The 14,874-nt window shown below is 70.2% G+C and overlaps 3 protein-coding genes across 8 annotated transcripts in view; 1 reads left to right on the top strand and 2 right to left on the bottom strand.

Moving 5' to 3' along the window:
- Positions 1 to 3,265, bottom strand: part of LOC121356315 (formin-like protein 3) — a gene marked incomplete at its 3' end in the record, with an annotated part of 9,446 nt that extends 6,181 nt beyond the window's left edge. Inside the window, exons 1-4 of the mRNA XM_041472571.1 lie at positions 3,014 to 3,265; positions 424 to 507; positions 258 to 338; positions 59 to 135 (exon numbers count right to left, since the gene is read on the bottom strand). Of these exons, the coding sequence (XP_041328505.1) occupies positions 59 to 135; positions 258 to 338; positions 424 to 507; positions 3,014 to 3,160 (389 nt within the window). The remainder of the gene's footprint in view (positions 1 to 58; positions 136 to 257; positions 339 to 423; positions 508 to 3,013) is intronic.
- Positions 3,266 to 3,504: 239 nt separating this feature from the next.
- On the top strand, positions 3,505 to 6,478 carry TMBIM6 (transmembrane BAX inhibitor motif containing 6). Of its 2 annotated transcripts, XM_041472563.1 has the most exons (10): positions 3,506 to 3,613; positions 4,783 to 4,884; positions 4,973 to 5,081; positions 5,177 to 5,297; positions 5,408 to 5,456; positions 5,580 to 5,677; positions 5,777 to 5,856; positions 5,946 to 6,046; positions 6,136 to 6,208; positions 6,287 to 6,478. In XM_041472563.1, the coding sequence occupies exons 2-10, from the start codon at positions 4,829 to 4,831 to the stop codon at positions 6,308 to 6,310; spliced, it is 711 nt and encodes a 236-aa protein (XP_041328497.1). In that variant the 5' UTR covers positions 3,506 to 3,613; positions 4,783 to 4,828; the 3' UTR covers positions 6,311 to 6,478. The 2 variants fall into 2 exon arrangements, with proteins under 2 accessions (XP_041328496.1, XP_041328497.1); XM_041472562.1 differs by having other exon boundaries at positions 3,505 to 3,613; positions 6,136 to 6,478.
- Positions 6,479 to 6,984: 506 nt separating this feature from the next.
- Positions 6,985 to 14,812, bottom strand: NCKAP5L (NCK associated protein 5 like). Of its 5 annotated transcripts, none has more exons than XM_041472552.1 (13): positions 14,772 to 14,812; positions 12,001 to 12,042; positions 11,793 to 11,899; positions 11,444 to 11,512; positions 11,297 to 11,335; positions 11,094 to 11,213; positions 10,895 to 11,008; positions 8,722 to 10,454; positions 8,495 to 8,648; positions 8,350 to 8,428; positions 7,981 to 8,265; positions 7,729 to 7,868; positions 6,985 to 7,408 (listed from the first exon to the last, which is right to left on the bottom strand). In XM_041472552.1, exons 3-13 carry the CDS (start codon positions 11,892 to 11,894, stop codon positions 7,172 to 7,174), a joined length of 3,072 nt encoding a protein of 1,023 aa, XP_041328486.1. In that variant the 5' UTR covers positions 11,895 to 11,899; positions 12,001 to 12,042; positions 14,772 to 14,812; the 3' UTR covers positions 6,985 to 7,171. The 5 variants fall into 5 exon arrangements, with proteins under 5 accessions (XP_041328486.1, XP_041328484.1, XP_041328487.1 ...); XM_041472550.1 differs by lacking the exon at positions 14,772 to 14,812 and adding an exon at positions 12,566 to 12,662; XM_041472553.1 differs by lacking the exon at positions 14,772 to 14,812 and adding an exon at positions 12,566 to 12,662 and having other exon boundaries at positions 11,793 to 11,896.
- Positions 14,813 to 14,874: the final 62 nt, after the last annotated feature.

The following is a 14,874-nucleotide window of genomic DNA, read 5'->3' as shown; positions in this document are numbered from 1 at the left end:
AGGACCCCCCAGCCCCTCCCCAGGACCCCCCAGCCCCTCCCCAGGACCCCACACTCACCCGATGTGGTTTGTCCTCAGGCTGATCTCCAGCTCTCGCAGCACCTTGGTGGACTCCTGCACCCTCCTCCTGAACTTCTGGGGGCAGAGCAAGGCTGAGCCATGCCCCATAGATTCCCAAAACCCCCCAAGGCACCCCTAAACCCCCCAAGCCTCCCCCACACCCCCCCAAGGCTCCCCCAAAGCCCCCAGCCCCTCACCTTCCGTGTGACACCCGGCTCCAGGAAGCTGCGCAGCTTCTGGATGTAGGCATGGGGTGGGCTCTTCACCTGGAACCGCTCCTGGGGGGGGATAGGAGAGTGTTGGTGACATGGGGACAGCAGCACTGTCCCCTCCCCAGGACCCCCATGGGCCACCCAGCCCCACCTGGTCACAGATGAGGTCCCACTTCTTCTCGTTGTCGTACTGGCGCAGCAGCCGAGCTTTGTCCGGGGGCAGGTTCATGGAGCTCTGGGGACACAGGGGGGGTGTCACCCTGAGGGACACGGGGACAGTGCCCCCCAAGGGGCACCGACACCCATGGTACAGCCTGGGTGATCCCAAAAAGCACCCACAGCACAGCCAGGGTCCCCTCTAAGGGCACCCTGACCCATGACATAGCCAGAGGCCCTGGCACCGGGATGCACCAGCAGGCACAGATGTGGCATGGGGACAACAGTGCCACTGGGGCCACGTGCCAACCACCAGCAGCACCAAATCTCCCCATCCCTGACGCATCCTTCCTGTCTGCACCCGCTTCCGTGCCACAACCGCAGCCTCCGCTCCCGACCGTGGCACGAGGCCAGGCACCGGTGCCAGCTCCCCAGGACACCAGACACGGGGACAGGCACCGGTGCCAGCTCCCCAGGACACCAGACATGGGGACAGGCACCGGTGCCAGCTCCCCAGGACACCAGACACGGGGACAGGCACCGGTGCCAGCTCCCCAGGACACCGGACACAAGGCCCAGCACCGGTGGCTGCTCACTGGGACACCGGGCACAAGGCCAGGCTCTGGTGCTGGCCCAGGATCACTGGGAAGACCCCAGGATTCCCAGTGTGGGATGTGGCACAGGACAAATGGGGTGCCACAGTGGGCAGCAGTGATGCCAGGGAGCCTGGGACAACCCTGGTGGGCAATGCCACCCCAGGGAGAGATGCCAGCCATGTGGGCGATGTCACCCTAGTGGGAAATGCCATTGCTCTGGGTGATGTCACCCTGGTGGGAGATGCCATCACACTGGGTGATGTCACCCTGGTGGGAGATGCTAGCCCAGCTCAAGATGCCACGCTGGTGGGAGATGCCACCCTGGTGGGAGATGCCACCCGAGTGACGCAGCTCGGGGTAGCCCCGTTACCAGGAGCCGTCACCACGGCTGCTCCACCCCTCCATGCCCGTCCTCCTCTGCTCATCCCGATCCCACGGGAAACCGGGACAGAGCCTGGGCGAGGCCACGCTCCCCTGGGCAAGGGGTCCCGCAGGTTCCCACGAGACTGACCACGGGCACGGTGCCACCAAAACTGCCCCCAGAGGGGCACCGTGCCCTCCCCAGGGGGCTGCGGATGTTCCCCCTTGGGCAGCGGTAAATTCCCGGGTCTCCCTGGGAATGGAGGCGGAAAGGACGCGCAGAGACCCCGGCTGGGGGCGAGGGGCACCCGCGGGGGGCTTTGAAGCTCAGCCGCCCGTCCCGGCGTTCCCGCCGCTCCGTTTCCTGCCTTTGTGGTGGGAGCGCGGCCGCTCCCGGCCGGGCACTTCCTCCGCCGTCCGCCCCACCGGGAGCCCCCGTGGTTATCCCGGGGTTGAATCCCATCGGGAAACGGCGGTACCGGTGCTGGAGTCCGCCCCGGGGCTGGGCTGGGGGGCTCCGGGGCGGATCCTCGCCTCCGGGGGCCACCGGACCTCCATCACATGATGGAATATTTTCCGCCCCCGGCAGCAGCCGGGACGGCACCGGGCGCTGCCGACGGCCGCGGGGACATTTTGGGGGAGGCAGGTGTCACCACCCTGCAAAGTGACCCTCCCGGTACCGGTGTCGCCCGGCAGGACGTGTCCCCCCCGCCACAGGCCCCGCGGAGAGCGGCGGCAGCATCCGCCCCGCGTGGGATGCGGGACGGGCAGCGCCGCCGGCGGGAGCCGCTCTTTACCGGCGGGACGCGCCCACGCCGGGGCTGCCGGTGCCCCCCGGTGCCCCCGATTTCGTCTTCCAGAGCCCCGTGGGACCACACTCGGCATTTCCTGCCCGCCTGCGGCTTCCGCTGGCGGCGGCTCCCACCGGGATGGCGGGGCCGGTTGCGGGGGGCACCGGTGTCACCCAGCCATGGTGTCCTGGCGGTGTCACCCCCACCCAAAACAAATCCGGCGCCGCGGAGGGGCCACCGGGAGGGATCGTTGGCCACCCAAGCACCGGTGGGACGCCTCCGCGGTGTTGGTGGTCCCGGTGGCACCGGGGGCACTGCCGAGCCACGTCCCGGGGCCGCGGTGGCACCGCCCCGGCTGTGACAGCGCAGCGGGGACCGCGCGGGGCACCCGCGCCCACAGGGAACCACTTCATCCACCGGGAAACCGGGAACCCCCGCACCCAGCGGGGAATCCCAGCCCAAGCCCCGCGCTGCCCCGACCGGACTTTCCCGGCTTGCAAAGTCCCCGGGCCTCGCGGTGGCACCGGGAGTGGCGTCACCCCCGGGGCTGTCCCGGGTGGGGTGTTCCCCGCGGCCCCGTGGCCACTGCCCATCCCCGCGGGCACCGGCGCTCCCCGCCCGCCCCTGGCGGCTCCGGGCGGCGGTGCCGTCCCGGCGGTGCCCGGTGCCCGCCAACTGGTCCGGGAGAGCGCATCGGGAGGAGTCGCGGGAAGGGATGAACCGGGAGAGGCTCAGCGGGAACACCGACGGAGCGAACAGGCGAAGAGCACCGGGGGCACACCGGGAACGGAGGGAGAGCACCGGGAACTGGGGAGCGCGGCGGGGGTCGGCCTCTCACCAGCACCAGGGCGAAGCGCTCCTCCAGCTCGCAGGGCTCCGGCATCGGCATCTTGCCCGGGGCGAACAGTCCGGCTCCCCCCGGGGCCGCCGGTGTTCCCGGGCCCCGGGGCAGCGCCTCCCCGTCCGCGCTCTCCACGTTCCCCATCCCCGGCCCAGGCACCGGGGGGCGGTGGGGGAGGTTCAGCCCGTCGTGTCCGGCGCTGCCACCGCCTCCCGGTCCCGCCCCGCCCGCCCCGCCCGGTCCCGCCCCAGCGCTGCCCGTCCGCGGCGGCGCCACCAGGGGGCGCCCTCCAGGGCGACGGCGCCACCGGAGGGCGCCCGAAGGCCGGCGGCGAGCGGCGCGCTCCGATTGGCCGGGCCGCGCCCACGGTGACCAATCAGCGCCGCGCTCGCGCGCGGGGGCGGGCTCTGCTCGTCCAACGGCGGCGCTCGGGCGCGGCCGGGACCGTGACGGCGGCTCGAGACGAGCCCCGCCCCGATCGGTGACGAGAGCCAATGGAACGAGGCGGGAGGCGGGACTAGGCGGGGGTTCAGCCAATGAGCGGCGGGGGCGTGGCGCAGAGCTCGCGGCCTGGCACGGACGGCGGACGCGGCGCAGGTGCGGGCGGGGGCCGCGGGCGGGGCGGCCCCGGGGGAGCCCCGGGGGTCCCAGAGCGGCTGCGGACCCCGGGAGATCCCCACAACCCCCCCAGAGCTCACCCCGAGCGGCCCGGGGGGTCCCGCCCCCACCAGGCCCCGTGGCGGGGGGGGGGGGGGGGGGCGCGCCCGGAGGAGCGGCGGCGAGCGGGGCGGCGGAGGGGGGGAAAAGGCCGAACAGGGCGGGCGGGGGGGGTGCAGGAAGCAGCGGGTGGGTAAAGGTCGCTCGGAGCCGAGCAGGGGCGGCAGCAGCGAAAGCGAAAGCGGCGCTGGGGGCGGGGAGGGCGGCTCGGGGCCCTGCCCGGTGGCACCGGCTGTCACTGGGGCCGGAGCGGTGTCACCCCCGCGAGGGGGGGCTGTCACACACACCCCTGTCACACGCACCCCGCTGGGACTGTCCCCGCGGCCGCAGCTCCTCCCCTGCCTTGCCCTCTGACCTGGCCCCGTGGCACCGGGCCGGCGGTGGCAGCGCTGCGGTGCCACCCTGTGTCACCGTGCCATGCCACCCTGTGTCACCGTGCCATGCTGAGCTGTGACCTGTGCCCCCCTGGGCCGCGCTGCTCTGGCACCATGGGGCTCCTCTCCTGGAGCTCCGCCGGGGTGGCAGCTTGAAGCGTCCACCCCGCTCCCCCCCCGGGCCCTGTTCTGTCCCCTCCGTCCCTTGGGGACAGCTCTCGTGCCACTGGCTGGGCAGGTCTGGCTCTGGCAGGTGCCAGAGGGGACAGAGCCGGCCGAGCCGGCTGGACCAGGAGGAGGAGGGCGAGGAAGAGGAGGAGGAGGAGGAGGCCCTGCCGGGAGCCTCTCGCTGCCAGAGCCACCCCTGGGGATGTCATTACGGGCACTAATAGTCACCTGGCACAAAGACGTTTCCAGCTGCTGGCAGCGCTGCCACGGCACCTTCAGGAGCTCCCCTGGCTCAGAGCAGCCTCGCTGCAGGTCCCTGAGGCTGCCCTGGCCTTGCAACAGCCCTGCAACACCCCAGGGCCCCCTGGCCTTGCAACAGCCAGCAGAGCTTGCACCAGCTGGACAAGGAAGGCTCCGGCAGCTCTTGGGCTCTCACTCGGCTCCTGGGGGAGCTTTGGGAGCTTTGGGTGGGCTCCAGATCCTTCGTGACCCCGCTTTCCCTCGCAGCTTGCAGCCCTGTGGAGCGGCCCTGGGCCCATCCCAGCCTGGCACCATGAACGTCTTCGACCGCAGCATCAACTTCGATGCCCTCTTCAAGTTCTCCCACATGTGAGTGGCACACGGGCACAGGGCAGGGGGCTCGGGGGGGCTGTGCCAGCTCTCGCTGCCTACCTCACCACCCCCTCCTCACCCACAGCTCGGCCTCCACCCAGGAGCACCTGAAGAGGGTCTATGGCAGCTTTGCCATCTGCATGTTCGTGGCAGCTGCGGGCGCCTACATCAACGTGGTGACCCACCTCTTCCAGGTGAGGCACCTGTGCAGGGCTGCAGGTGGCACCCCCAGCCCTGCAGCAGCCAGGTGAGGCAATGCCCAGCCCTCACCTGTCTCTCTCTCTCCCAGTTTGGGCTCCTGACTGGCCTGGGTGCACTGGGGCTGATGGTTTGGCTCACAGCCACCCCTCACAGCCGTGAGACCGAGCAGAAGAGGCTGGGGATGCTGGTTGGCTTCGCCTTCCTGACGGGTAGGTGGGCACTGGGACTGCCCCCACGTCCCACAGGACCCAAATCCTGCAGAGGGGCCGGATGAAGCCCCTCAAAATGGCTCTGGTGACACCCAATTCTGTCCTTCCAGGCATCAATCTGGGACCTCTCCTGCAAATGTGCATCTCCATCAACCCCAGGTAGGAGACCGCCCCCCACAGACCCCATCCCCCACCTCCAGCTGCCACACAGATCCTGTTTCCCCCTGCCAATGACCCCCAGCTGTCCCCAAAAGCCTCTGACCCCTTTCTCTTCACCCCCAGCATCATCCCCACTGCCTTCCTGGGCACTGCTACCATCTTTGCCTGCTTCTCCCTGAGCGCCCTGTACGCCCGGCGCCGCAGCTACCTGTACCTAGGAGGTGAGAGGGGCTTTGGGGGGGACTCTGGGGGGGGCTGGGGACCCCCTGTTTGTGGGGGGGACTCTCCCCAGGCCTGACCCTGACTCCCTCACCCTGCAGGTTTCCTGCTGTCCGGCCTCACCCTGATGCTTCTCTCCACTCTGATTAACGCCTTTGTGAGATCCACCTGGCTCTTCACGGTGAGTCCACCAGCTGAGGACGGACAGGCAGACAGGTGACACCAGCAGGGAGGGGACTGTCCCCACCTGATGCCTCTGTACCCCCACAGGCCAACCTGTACGTGGCTCTGATGATCATGTGTGGCTTCGTGCTCTTCGACACGCAGCTCATCATCGAGAAGGCGGAGAGCGGGGACAAGGATTACATCTGGTGGGTGCTGGGGACACGGGGGGTGACACAGGGGGGCAGGGTGACCCTCACTGAGCGTCCATCCATCCCTCCCTCCCTCTCTTTCCCAGGCACTGCGTCGATCTCTTCCTCGACTTCGTCAACATCTTCCGGGAGCTCCTGATGATCCTGGGCATGTCCGAGGTGGGTGAGGGGCCCTGGGCAGGGCAGGGGGACAGAGGGACAGAGCCCATGGTGACCGTGGCCACTCTCCTCTTGCAGAACAAGAAGAAGGAGAAGAAGTGAAGCGGCTCTGGGCCGAGGCGGAGCCACCCCTGTGTCCCCATGTCCCCTCCTGTCCCTCTCTGTCATTAAAGGGGCTGCGCTTTGCTGCCGAGGAAGCAGCCAGAAGCTTTCGCACCTCGTGGGTTTTTCTCTCGTTCAGCTTTTTTTTTTTTTTTTTTTTTTTTTTTTTTTAAAAAACCCGCTATTTTTTTTTTTTTTTTTTTTTTGATTAAAAACCAGCCAATTTGTGGAGTTTGGCTCCCCTTGGTTTTCCCCAAGAGTGGTCACCCATGTGTCCTCTTTCCTCGGAGGTTTGTCCCCAGCCCCACCCGGGGTGTCACCCTTCCCCGGGAGGCCGTGAGGCCCCAAAACCAGCCCTCGGGGGGGGTTGTTGGTGGGACCCCCCCTCAGCCAAACTCATCGGTGGAGCCTCCCCTTCAGCACCAGTGCCAAGAAATGAACGTGTGCTGGGAGGGGGCCGTGGGGACGTGGCATTCCCAGCGCTCCCAGTCCCGCCATCTCCGCTCTTTGTACACCGGGATGATTCAATAAATCGCTCAGACTCCAAACTCTTGTCCCCCCTCTTTCCATCCCCCCGTGTCCGTCCGTCCATCTGACCACCCCCCATCCTCACATCCCTCCCCGGGGCACGGCGACACAAGGGCTGCACCACCACGTGTATAAATAACCCGGGCTTGGGGGGGCGGCTTTATTGAGTTAAAAACCCATCGGCGGGGGCTGTACAGGGCCGTAGCACCATCGGAGAGAGCCGGGAGAGGGAGCGACAGACACCGGACACTCCCAGCCCGGGCAGCACCCTCAGAGCAGGAGCGGGGAGCAGCGGGGACGGGGTGGAAGACGTGGGAGCGGGGCCGGGGCGGCTCAGCCCTGGCTGCCGCAGGAGGAGAGGCTGTCGTACAGCGAGTCGCTGAGGGACTCGGAGTGTTCCAGCCCGGCGGGACCGTGTCCCCCGTCCCGGGACCGTGCCTCCGTGCTGCCCTCGTCCCCCACGTCTGAAGCACTGGGGGTCCGGCTGCTGCTAGTGCTCAGGGCGGGGGGCAGCGGCGGGGGAGCCTCCGGGGATGCCCCCCGGTGCCCCGCCGGGCTGCACACGGGGGCCTGGGGAGGGACAGAATGGGCAGGGGGACAGCCACATCTATCACTTCCCCGTGGTCGGGAACGTCTGTGCCCCCCAAGGCCACTTTAAATCCCCCCGACACCGCCGGGCACATGTGGGAAATGATCACAGAATTCTGGGGAGCGTTCCCCCCACATCCTCTCCCCCTGGCTTCATCCCCACAGCATGGGCAGGAGAGTCTGGGGTCCCTCTCTCAGGGTTTTGGAGTCCTGCTCCAGAGTTTCAGTGTCCTTACTCTGGAGTTTTGGGGACCCCACCCCAAGGTTCTGGGGTACTTCAGGATTTCGGGGAGTGTCCTTACCTGCACAGGCCGATGCAGCCCCTCCAGCCCCCCGGGGGGGCACACGAAGGGGTCAGCAGCACCGCAGGCTTTGGCGTTGGGGAAGGTCCAGTTCTTGCTCTGCTGGACACGCCGCGGCTTCCTGGCGTCATCCCCGGTGTCTGCGGGAACAACGGGGGCAGCGCTGACCTGCAGGACCCCCACACCCCCCATCTCCCCACCGATGCACCCTCACGAGGGTGGGCGCACACCCGGCTCGGGGGGGACACCCACCTTGGGGTGCGGCGCGGTGCCCGTGCGAGCTGGGGGGGGCCGGGAGGCGGCAGCCCGGAGCGCTCCGGTGTTTTCCCGGTACCAGCAGCTCCTCGGCGCTGGGCACCTCCCGCTCCAGCGTCCGGGCCTTGCGCGGCACTTTGGTGACGGCGGCCGGCACGGCCCCGGGCAGCGGCTCGGGGCGGCCCCGCGGTTTGGGGGTGCTCTTGGCGGGGACCCCCCCATAGTCGGGGGGCGGGAAGGTCCCGATCCCACTGTCCAGTGTCCGCGTCAGGGACCCGCAGGCTGCGGCAGAAGGGGAGGGGGTCAGCGCCAGGGAACCCAATCTGGTGCCCTCTCTCCGCCCTAAGCTCCCCATCACCCCCTCACCGGCGAAATGCTGCCCCGTCCCCGACTCCGAGAGGCTCTCGTCGGACGGCAGCTCATCCCGGAGCCCCACGTCGGGCACCTGCGGGGATGCAGAGGCTGAGCGGCTGCGGGGTCCCCCCGGAGCGGAGGCCTGCGGGGTCCTCACCTTGTCCGAGGGCTCCCGCAGGTGTCCCACGATGCCGTTGCGGGGCGGGCGGCAGAGCCGGGGTTCTTTGGCGTCGGGGGGGACCCTCCGGAGGTCACAGAGCTCCCGCTTGTGCTCCAGGCGGGTCTCGTAGGGGACGTCCTTCCCGTCCACCCTGGGGGGAGGCAGCGATCAGGGGGACACCCCACCCTCACCTCCACCCCGAGGGGACCCAGGTGGGAGCTCACCTGTCCAGCAGCTGCTGCATGAAGGTCTCGGCCGTCACCTCCTGGTACATGACAGGGAGGGGGCCGGGGCCTCGCGGGGGTCCACGGGGACGCCCCTTCTCCAGCGCCAGTCCCTGCAGGAACGCGTGCTCCTCCCGCAGCGCCTTCCGCAGATCCTCCGCCTTCTCCATCAGCTTCGAGATGTTGAGACTCTCGGCTTCCAGCTTGCGGGCGGCCAGCTTGACCTCTCGGCGAAGGGGCGCGGGGGTCCCAGCCCACTCTCGGCCTCGCCCTCCGTCCCCTCGCCGGCTCAGCGCGGGCAGTTTGCTGCGCCGCAGCCCGAACCAGCTCGCCAGCCCGGCTGCCTTGCCCTTGGCCTCGGCGCCCGGTGCCCGCTCCTGCCCCTGCAGCCGCAGCACGTTCTCCTCGATGCCCTTCATCACCTTCTCCTCGATGGCCGAGTGCCCCGCGGCGCTCGGCGCCGGCCCCGTGGGCTCTGCGGGGTCTGCGGGGGTTTTGTGGGGACCCCCGCCCGCCTTGGCGCCCGCGGGCTCCTCGCCCCGCGGTGCCCCGGCTTTGCCCGCCTTGGTGGGCAGCTTGGTGGGGCTGCCGTGGGGGCTGCGGGAGGTTTTGGCAGGGGGCGCGGGGGGGGTCCGGGAGGGGGTCCGGCCGGTGCCGGGGCGACCCTTGCCCCCCGCCTTGCCGGGGTCGCCCATGGAGCCGGAGGAGTAGCAGCGGGCCAGGGGCTCCGCGCCGTGCGCTGGCTCGGGGTGCTTCAGGCTGCCCCCCAAACCCCCCCGGGGTGGGGGGCGTAGCTCGGCCCCATGGCCCCGTTCGGGCCGCCCCGGGCCGGGCGGCTCGCGGCCCTCAGCCCCCCGCAGCTTGCCCAGGGCTGCCAGGCGCTCCTTGAAGGGCAGGTAGCCCGGCTCGGGGGGCTTCTTGCCAGGGCGGCGGCAGGGGGCCGAGCCCCCCGTGCCACGGCGAGAGCTGGGGGGGGAAGCGGCCGCCCGCTCCCCACCGGCTGCGGGTCCCGGGGGCACAGGGGGCGGCTCGACCGCCTCGAAGGTGCGGGGGTGGGGGAAGGCGGGGGGCTCGGTGGATCCGGGCTCTGGGGCGGCATCCGGGGATGGGCGGCGGCTGAGCACCGGTGAGGCCTCGGGGTGGGCGCCGCGACAGGGGATCTTGGAGGGGTGGGCGAGCTGGGGGCTGAGGCGCAGCCCCCCGGGGGGGGCCGGCAGTTTGAGCACCTTGCTGGGGGAGGGCAGCGGGTTGGGGACTCCGCCAGGTGACAGCGGGGTGAAGCCCCCCTCGGGGCTCTCCTCGCCGGGCGTGTAGAGTCCCAGGAAAGCGGGGTGCTCCCCGCGCCGCTGCCGGGGGGGTCCCCCGGGGGCTTCCCCATTGCGGCGGCAGCAGCCCCCCCCCTCACCTCGCAGCAGCCGCTCGGCCAAGGCGCTGAGCAGAGCCCCCCGCGGCGGCCCCGCTTCCTCGGGAGAGGAGCAGGGGCTGCCCTCGGTGCCCCGCCAGCCCCCTGCAGCCCCCGGCCCCCGCAGAGGGCAGGGGGGCCAAGCCAGGGCTGCGCAGGGCTCAGGGGAGCCGGGGGAGGCCGGGGCGGGTCCCAACAGCGGGTCTGTCTCCTCCAGCTTGCGCAGCACCTCCAGGATTTGGGCTTTCTTTTTGAAGAATGGGGACAGGGCATCCAGGGGTGGGGCACCAGGGCTGAGGCCAGGGCTGCCCGATGGCACTGGTGGCAGCACCTGTGGGGACCGGGCACTGTCACCCTGTGAGCACCTGGCACTGAGCCCCCCCTGGTACCAGAGGGGAACACTCTGGAAACACTCTGGAGACACAAGATGCTTTGGGATGGGGACATAATGGGGACAGGGACATCTGGGGCAATGGGTTTTGGAGCCAGAGACATCACAGATGGAGGGGCTTGGGGAGGTGGACACCATGGACCTGCAGAGGTGACACCACAGGGACCACAGGGACAGGGACCCTGCTGAAAGTGCCATAGGCACATGGATGGGGACACCACAGATGCAGGGAGGGGGACAGGAGAGGACACCATGAGAAGCCACGTGTCACAGGCCTGGTGACACCATCACACACAGGAAAAAGACAGTGGGGAAGGGGGTGACAGTGCCCAGAGAGGGGGACACTGGGACAGGAAGGGGTTAGGAACACTGGTACCCACCTCGGGCAGGGACAGACAGAGGCCAGGGAGCAGCGGGGGGGGCTCTTGCTCAGCAGAGCCTGGCTGGGGGGTCACCGGGACATCTGGGGGCACTGGCACCGGGTGCAGCGGCAGCTGGAGAGGAGAGAGAAGCTGGGTTAAGCTTTGGGGGGCTCTGCCCCATGCCCACCCCCCAGCCCCAATGCAGCCCCAAGCACACCTGGGGGAGGGACCCAGTGGAGAGCTGCAGCTTCTGCTGGAACAGGTCGCTCAGCACCTGGTTCTGCCGCTCCAGCTCGAAGACACGTTTCTTCAGCTTGATGCACTCCTCACGCAGGTCCTGGCAGGGGTGTGGGGGATCAGCCAGGACCCCCAGGACCCCTCAGCGTCCACCCAGCCCCCTCACACCCTCCTGACACCCACCTTCTGGTTGAGCAGTGCCTGCACCACGTGGTTGGCAACCTGGGGAGGAGAGGGGAGGTCTGGGTGGGGGCACAGGGCACACGCAGCCTCCTGCCCCAGCACACAGGTGGGCACAGGCGCCCTGTGTGTGTGGGTGCTCTCCAGTACCTCGTCCAGGCAGCGCTCGTACGTCTCCCTCTGGTTCTCATTAGCCTGGGCCAGGGCTGAGTTCTCTGCCTAGAACAGAGCAAGGACAGCTCAGGGGACAGCTCAGGGGACAGCTCAGGGGACATCCCCATGGCACCAAGCAGCTCTGTCTCCTGGTGCCACACACAAGCAGGATGGGGCTGCACGAGGGCCACAAAAAACTGAGAAGTGCAACCCATCACCACGGCATCCAGTGTGGGCACTGGCCACGGCTGGCTCTTGCCACTGCCCGCACGGTGGCCACGGCCACGGCTTCAGTGGCCACAGCTGCCCAGCGGTGCCGTGTCCTGCTGGTGCCATCCCTGCGTACCTCCAGCTCCCGCAGGCGCTGCAGCAGCTCATGGCTGGTGCCCGTCTCCCCCAGCGCCGCCGGGCTCCCGGCTCCCGGCGCCTCGGCCACGCTCTCCGACATCGCTGCTGCGGGGGACACGCGTCACCGCGGGCTCCCTGCTGGCCCCTGGCCGGTGGCACCTGGCCTGAGGCACCCCCAGGCCTGGCACAGCCCGGCCCTCTCTTACCTGGCGTGGGATGTCCCCAGCCCCGGACCTGTGCGGTGTCACCTGCCAGGGAGAGCTGGGCTGAGGAGGGGGATGGAGCCCCCTCCTCAGTCCTGACCCCTCCGGCACCAGGAGCCGCAGGGACCCCTCCTGCTGCCCCCCTCCTTCCCGGTGCTTCAGGGGAAGCTAATCGGCCCCGGGATGCACAGCACCCCCGAGACCGGGACCGGGACCAGCCCTGGGGCACCGGGGTGTGCAGCACCACTGGCACCGGGACCGATGTGCCCCAAGGGCCGGGGCCGCCACCGGCACAGGGTCACGAGGATGTGCAGCACCACCGGGACCGGAACCGGCACAAGCCCCGGGGCACCGGGATGTGCAGCACCTCCGGGCTACCGGAACACGCAGCACCCCCGGGGCTGACCCCAGCTCCGGGACACCGGGATGCGCAGCCCCGGTGCACAGGACCCCCGGCGTTCAGACGGGCCCCCCCCAGCGCCGCACACCCCCCGCTCCACCCCGGGCTTCCCCCGCCGCCGGTGCCGCTGCGTCCCCGCGCTGAGCCCCGGTCCAGGTCCGTACTCACGCCCGGGGCTCCCGGTGGCGCCGCCGGTCGCGGCTCAGAGCGGCCCTGGGGCCGGTCCCGGCGACGGCGGCGTTTCCATCCCGGCCCGGCCCGGCCGCGCTATTGTTGGGAGGCGGCGGCGGCGGCTCCGCCTTCCCGCCGCGGCCGGGGAGGAGCCGGGATGGAGCCGCCGCCTCCCCCGGTGCGCGGCTCCGCCAGCGCCAGCCCCGGGGAACCGGAGCTGAGGCCCCCGGGAGCGACGGCACCGGCACACCGGCAATCATCCCGGGAGGGGAAGCACCGGGAATCCCCCCGCGGCACCGGGCACCGCCGGAGGGACGGGGCAGAGCACGGAGGGATCCCCACCGGGCATCCCGCACCCTCCGGAGGGACTGCCCGGAGCCCCGGGACCCCTCGGGGAGCTCCCCGGGGCTGCAGACGCGGAGCCGAGCCGGGACCCCCGGCCGTGGCCCCCGCCCCCCGCCCCTCGAGGGTGAGGTTTGGGGTTTTGGGGTTCACACGGGGCCGCGCGTCCCCGGTTCACCCGGACCCCACGGAACCGCGGGGGGCTCGGCAGGACGGGGGACACCGGAGGGGACAAGAGGAAGGTTTGGGGGTGATGCGGGGGACAAGAAGAGGGGCTGGGGGTGATGGAGGGACAAGAGGAAAGTCTGGGGCGCACGGCCACACCTCGCACGTGCTGTCCCCGTCCCCTGCAGCCCGCGGGGCGAACCCACGCGGGTCCCTGCTGTCCCCATTGTCCCTGAGGTGCCCCCTCGCCTGCCCCCCGAGCAGGAAGCGGCCCCGGGGCCGGCGGCTCCGGCTGCGTCACGGGGGGAAGTGAGGCTGTGTCTGGAGGGGAAGAGCAGCCCGCGGCCCCCCCAAGCCCCCGGCGGGTACAGCCGGGGGGGCCCCGACAGATGGACAGCGCCGCCATCCCCTCCCCCAGCGTGGGGCCCCGCGAGGGTCCCTGTGGGGAGGGGGACACGGCGTGGGGACACGGCCAGGGCCACCCAGAGCCCGTGTCCCCTCCCCGGTACCCCCCAGTCACTCTGTCCCTGCCGCCCTGGGCACTGTGGGGACACGGCGTGGGGACAAGGTACGTGCCCAAAGCGCAGCCCAGGACGTGCCAGCGTGGCTGTGACGGGCTGGCCCCTGCCTGCCCCACACCAGAGTCCCCATGCCGAGCCCAGGAACATGGGGTGACAGCCCCGAGTGTCCCCAACCCCGCTGAGCTGTTCTGGGGGCAGCCAGGACACCCTGGGGACAGCCCAGGGACATGGGGTGACAGCCCCGAGTGTCCCCAGCCCTGCTGGAGCTGTTCTGGGGGCAGCCAGGATGCACCAGGGACAGCCCAGGGACAGCCAGGATGCACCGGGGACAGCAAGGACACCCTGGGGACGGCCGGGATGCACAAGTGGGATGTGCTAGAGAAATGGCCTCGGGGTGTGGGGACACATCGAGGACAGCTGGGACTCGCCAGGGACACGCAGGGACAGCCAGGGATGCGGTGGGGACACTAGGGACAGTCAGGATGTGGTGGGGACAAACAGAGACACACGCAGGGGACAGCTGGGGTGCACTGGGGACACCGGGGACTGTCGGGTGGGATGAAAGACAGTGAGGGACACCCCAGGGACAGCCGGGATGCAGTGGGGACATCAGGAATGCCCCAGGGAGAGTCAGGGTGCCCTGGGGACACCGGGGACACCACAGGGACAGTCAGGATGCACTGGGGACATTGGGGACACCACAGGGACAGCCGGGGTGCAATGGGGACACTGAGGACACCCCAGGGACAGTCAGGATGCACTGGGGACACCCCAGGGACAGTCCGGGTGAATGGGGACATTGGGGGCACCCCGGGGTTAGTCAGGATGCACAGGGGACACTGGGGACAGTCGGAATGCTCTGGGGACACCCCAGGGACAACCAGGACGCAGCGGGGACACCTCAGAGACAGCCGGGATGCTCTGGGGACAGCGGGGACACCCCAGGATGCACCGGGGACAGCGGGGAGAGCCGAGGACACAGCGGGGATGCACCGGGGACATGCGGAACACCACGGACCGGGCCACCGCCGCCGTTCCCCCAGGCTCAACCCCCACCCCCCACCACGGTGCCCGGAGGCCACGGATGTCCCCCCCCACGCCTCCGGTGTCCCCGAGGAACCGCCCGACCCCCCGGTCCCCCCGCCTGCCCCTCGCCGCGGAGCGACCGGACTCACCGGGGGCTACGGCAGGGCCGGGGCCGGGACGGCATGGCCGGGGCTGGGACCGGGACCGGGGCGGGACCGGCGGCGGCGGTGACGTCATGGCTCCACCGGGCCG

Source organism: Pyrgilauda ruficollis, unplaced genomic scaffold (genome assembly GCF_017590135.1).
Source record: "Pyrgilauda ruficollis isolate IOZ18807 unplaced genomic scaffold, ASM1759013v1 scaffold293, whole genome shotgun sequence".
In the NCBI taxonomy this organism is placed as follows: domain Eukaryota; kingdom Metazoa; phylum Chordata; class Aves; order Passeriformes; family Passeridae; genus Pyrgilauda; species Pyrgilauda ruficollis.
The sequence above is the reverse complement of the archived record's forward strand: the minus strand, read 5'-3'. Positions and strand labels throughout refer to the sequence as shown.

What these genes read in the sequence shown, in the direction of transcription:
- NCKAP5L (XM_041472552.1), bottom strand. Translation starts at nt 11,894, where the DNA reads ATGTCGGAGAGCGTGGCCGAGGCGCCGGGAGCCGGGAGCCCGGCGGCG. An exon ending in AGCGCCTGCGGGAGCTGGAG is followed by an intron (nt 11,513 to 11,792) that starts GTACGCAGGGAT and finishes GCTCTGTTCTAG; the next exon opens with GCAGAGAACTCAGCCCTGGC. An exon ending in GGCTGCATCGGCCTGTGCAG is followed by an intron (nt 7,409 to 7,728) that starts GTAAGGACACTC and finishes GTCCCTCCCCAG; the next exon opens with GCCCCCGTGTGCAGCCCGGC.
- TMBIM6 (XM_041472562.1), top strand. Translation starts at nt 4,829, where the DNA reads ATGAACGTCTTCGACCGCAGCATCAACTTCGATGCCCTCTTCAAGTTC. An exon ending in CTCTTCAAGTTCTCCCACAT is followed by an intron (nt 4,885 to 4,972) that starts GTGAGTGGCACA and finishes CCTCACCCACAG; the next exon opens with CTCGGCCTCCACCCAGGAGC. An exon ending in GGGGACAAGGATTACATCTG is followed by an intron (nt 6,047 to 6,135) that starts GTGGGTGCTGGG and finishes TCTCTTTCCCAG; the next exon opens with GCACTGCGTCGATCTCTTCC.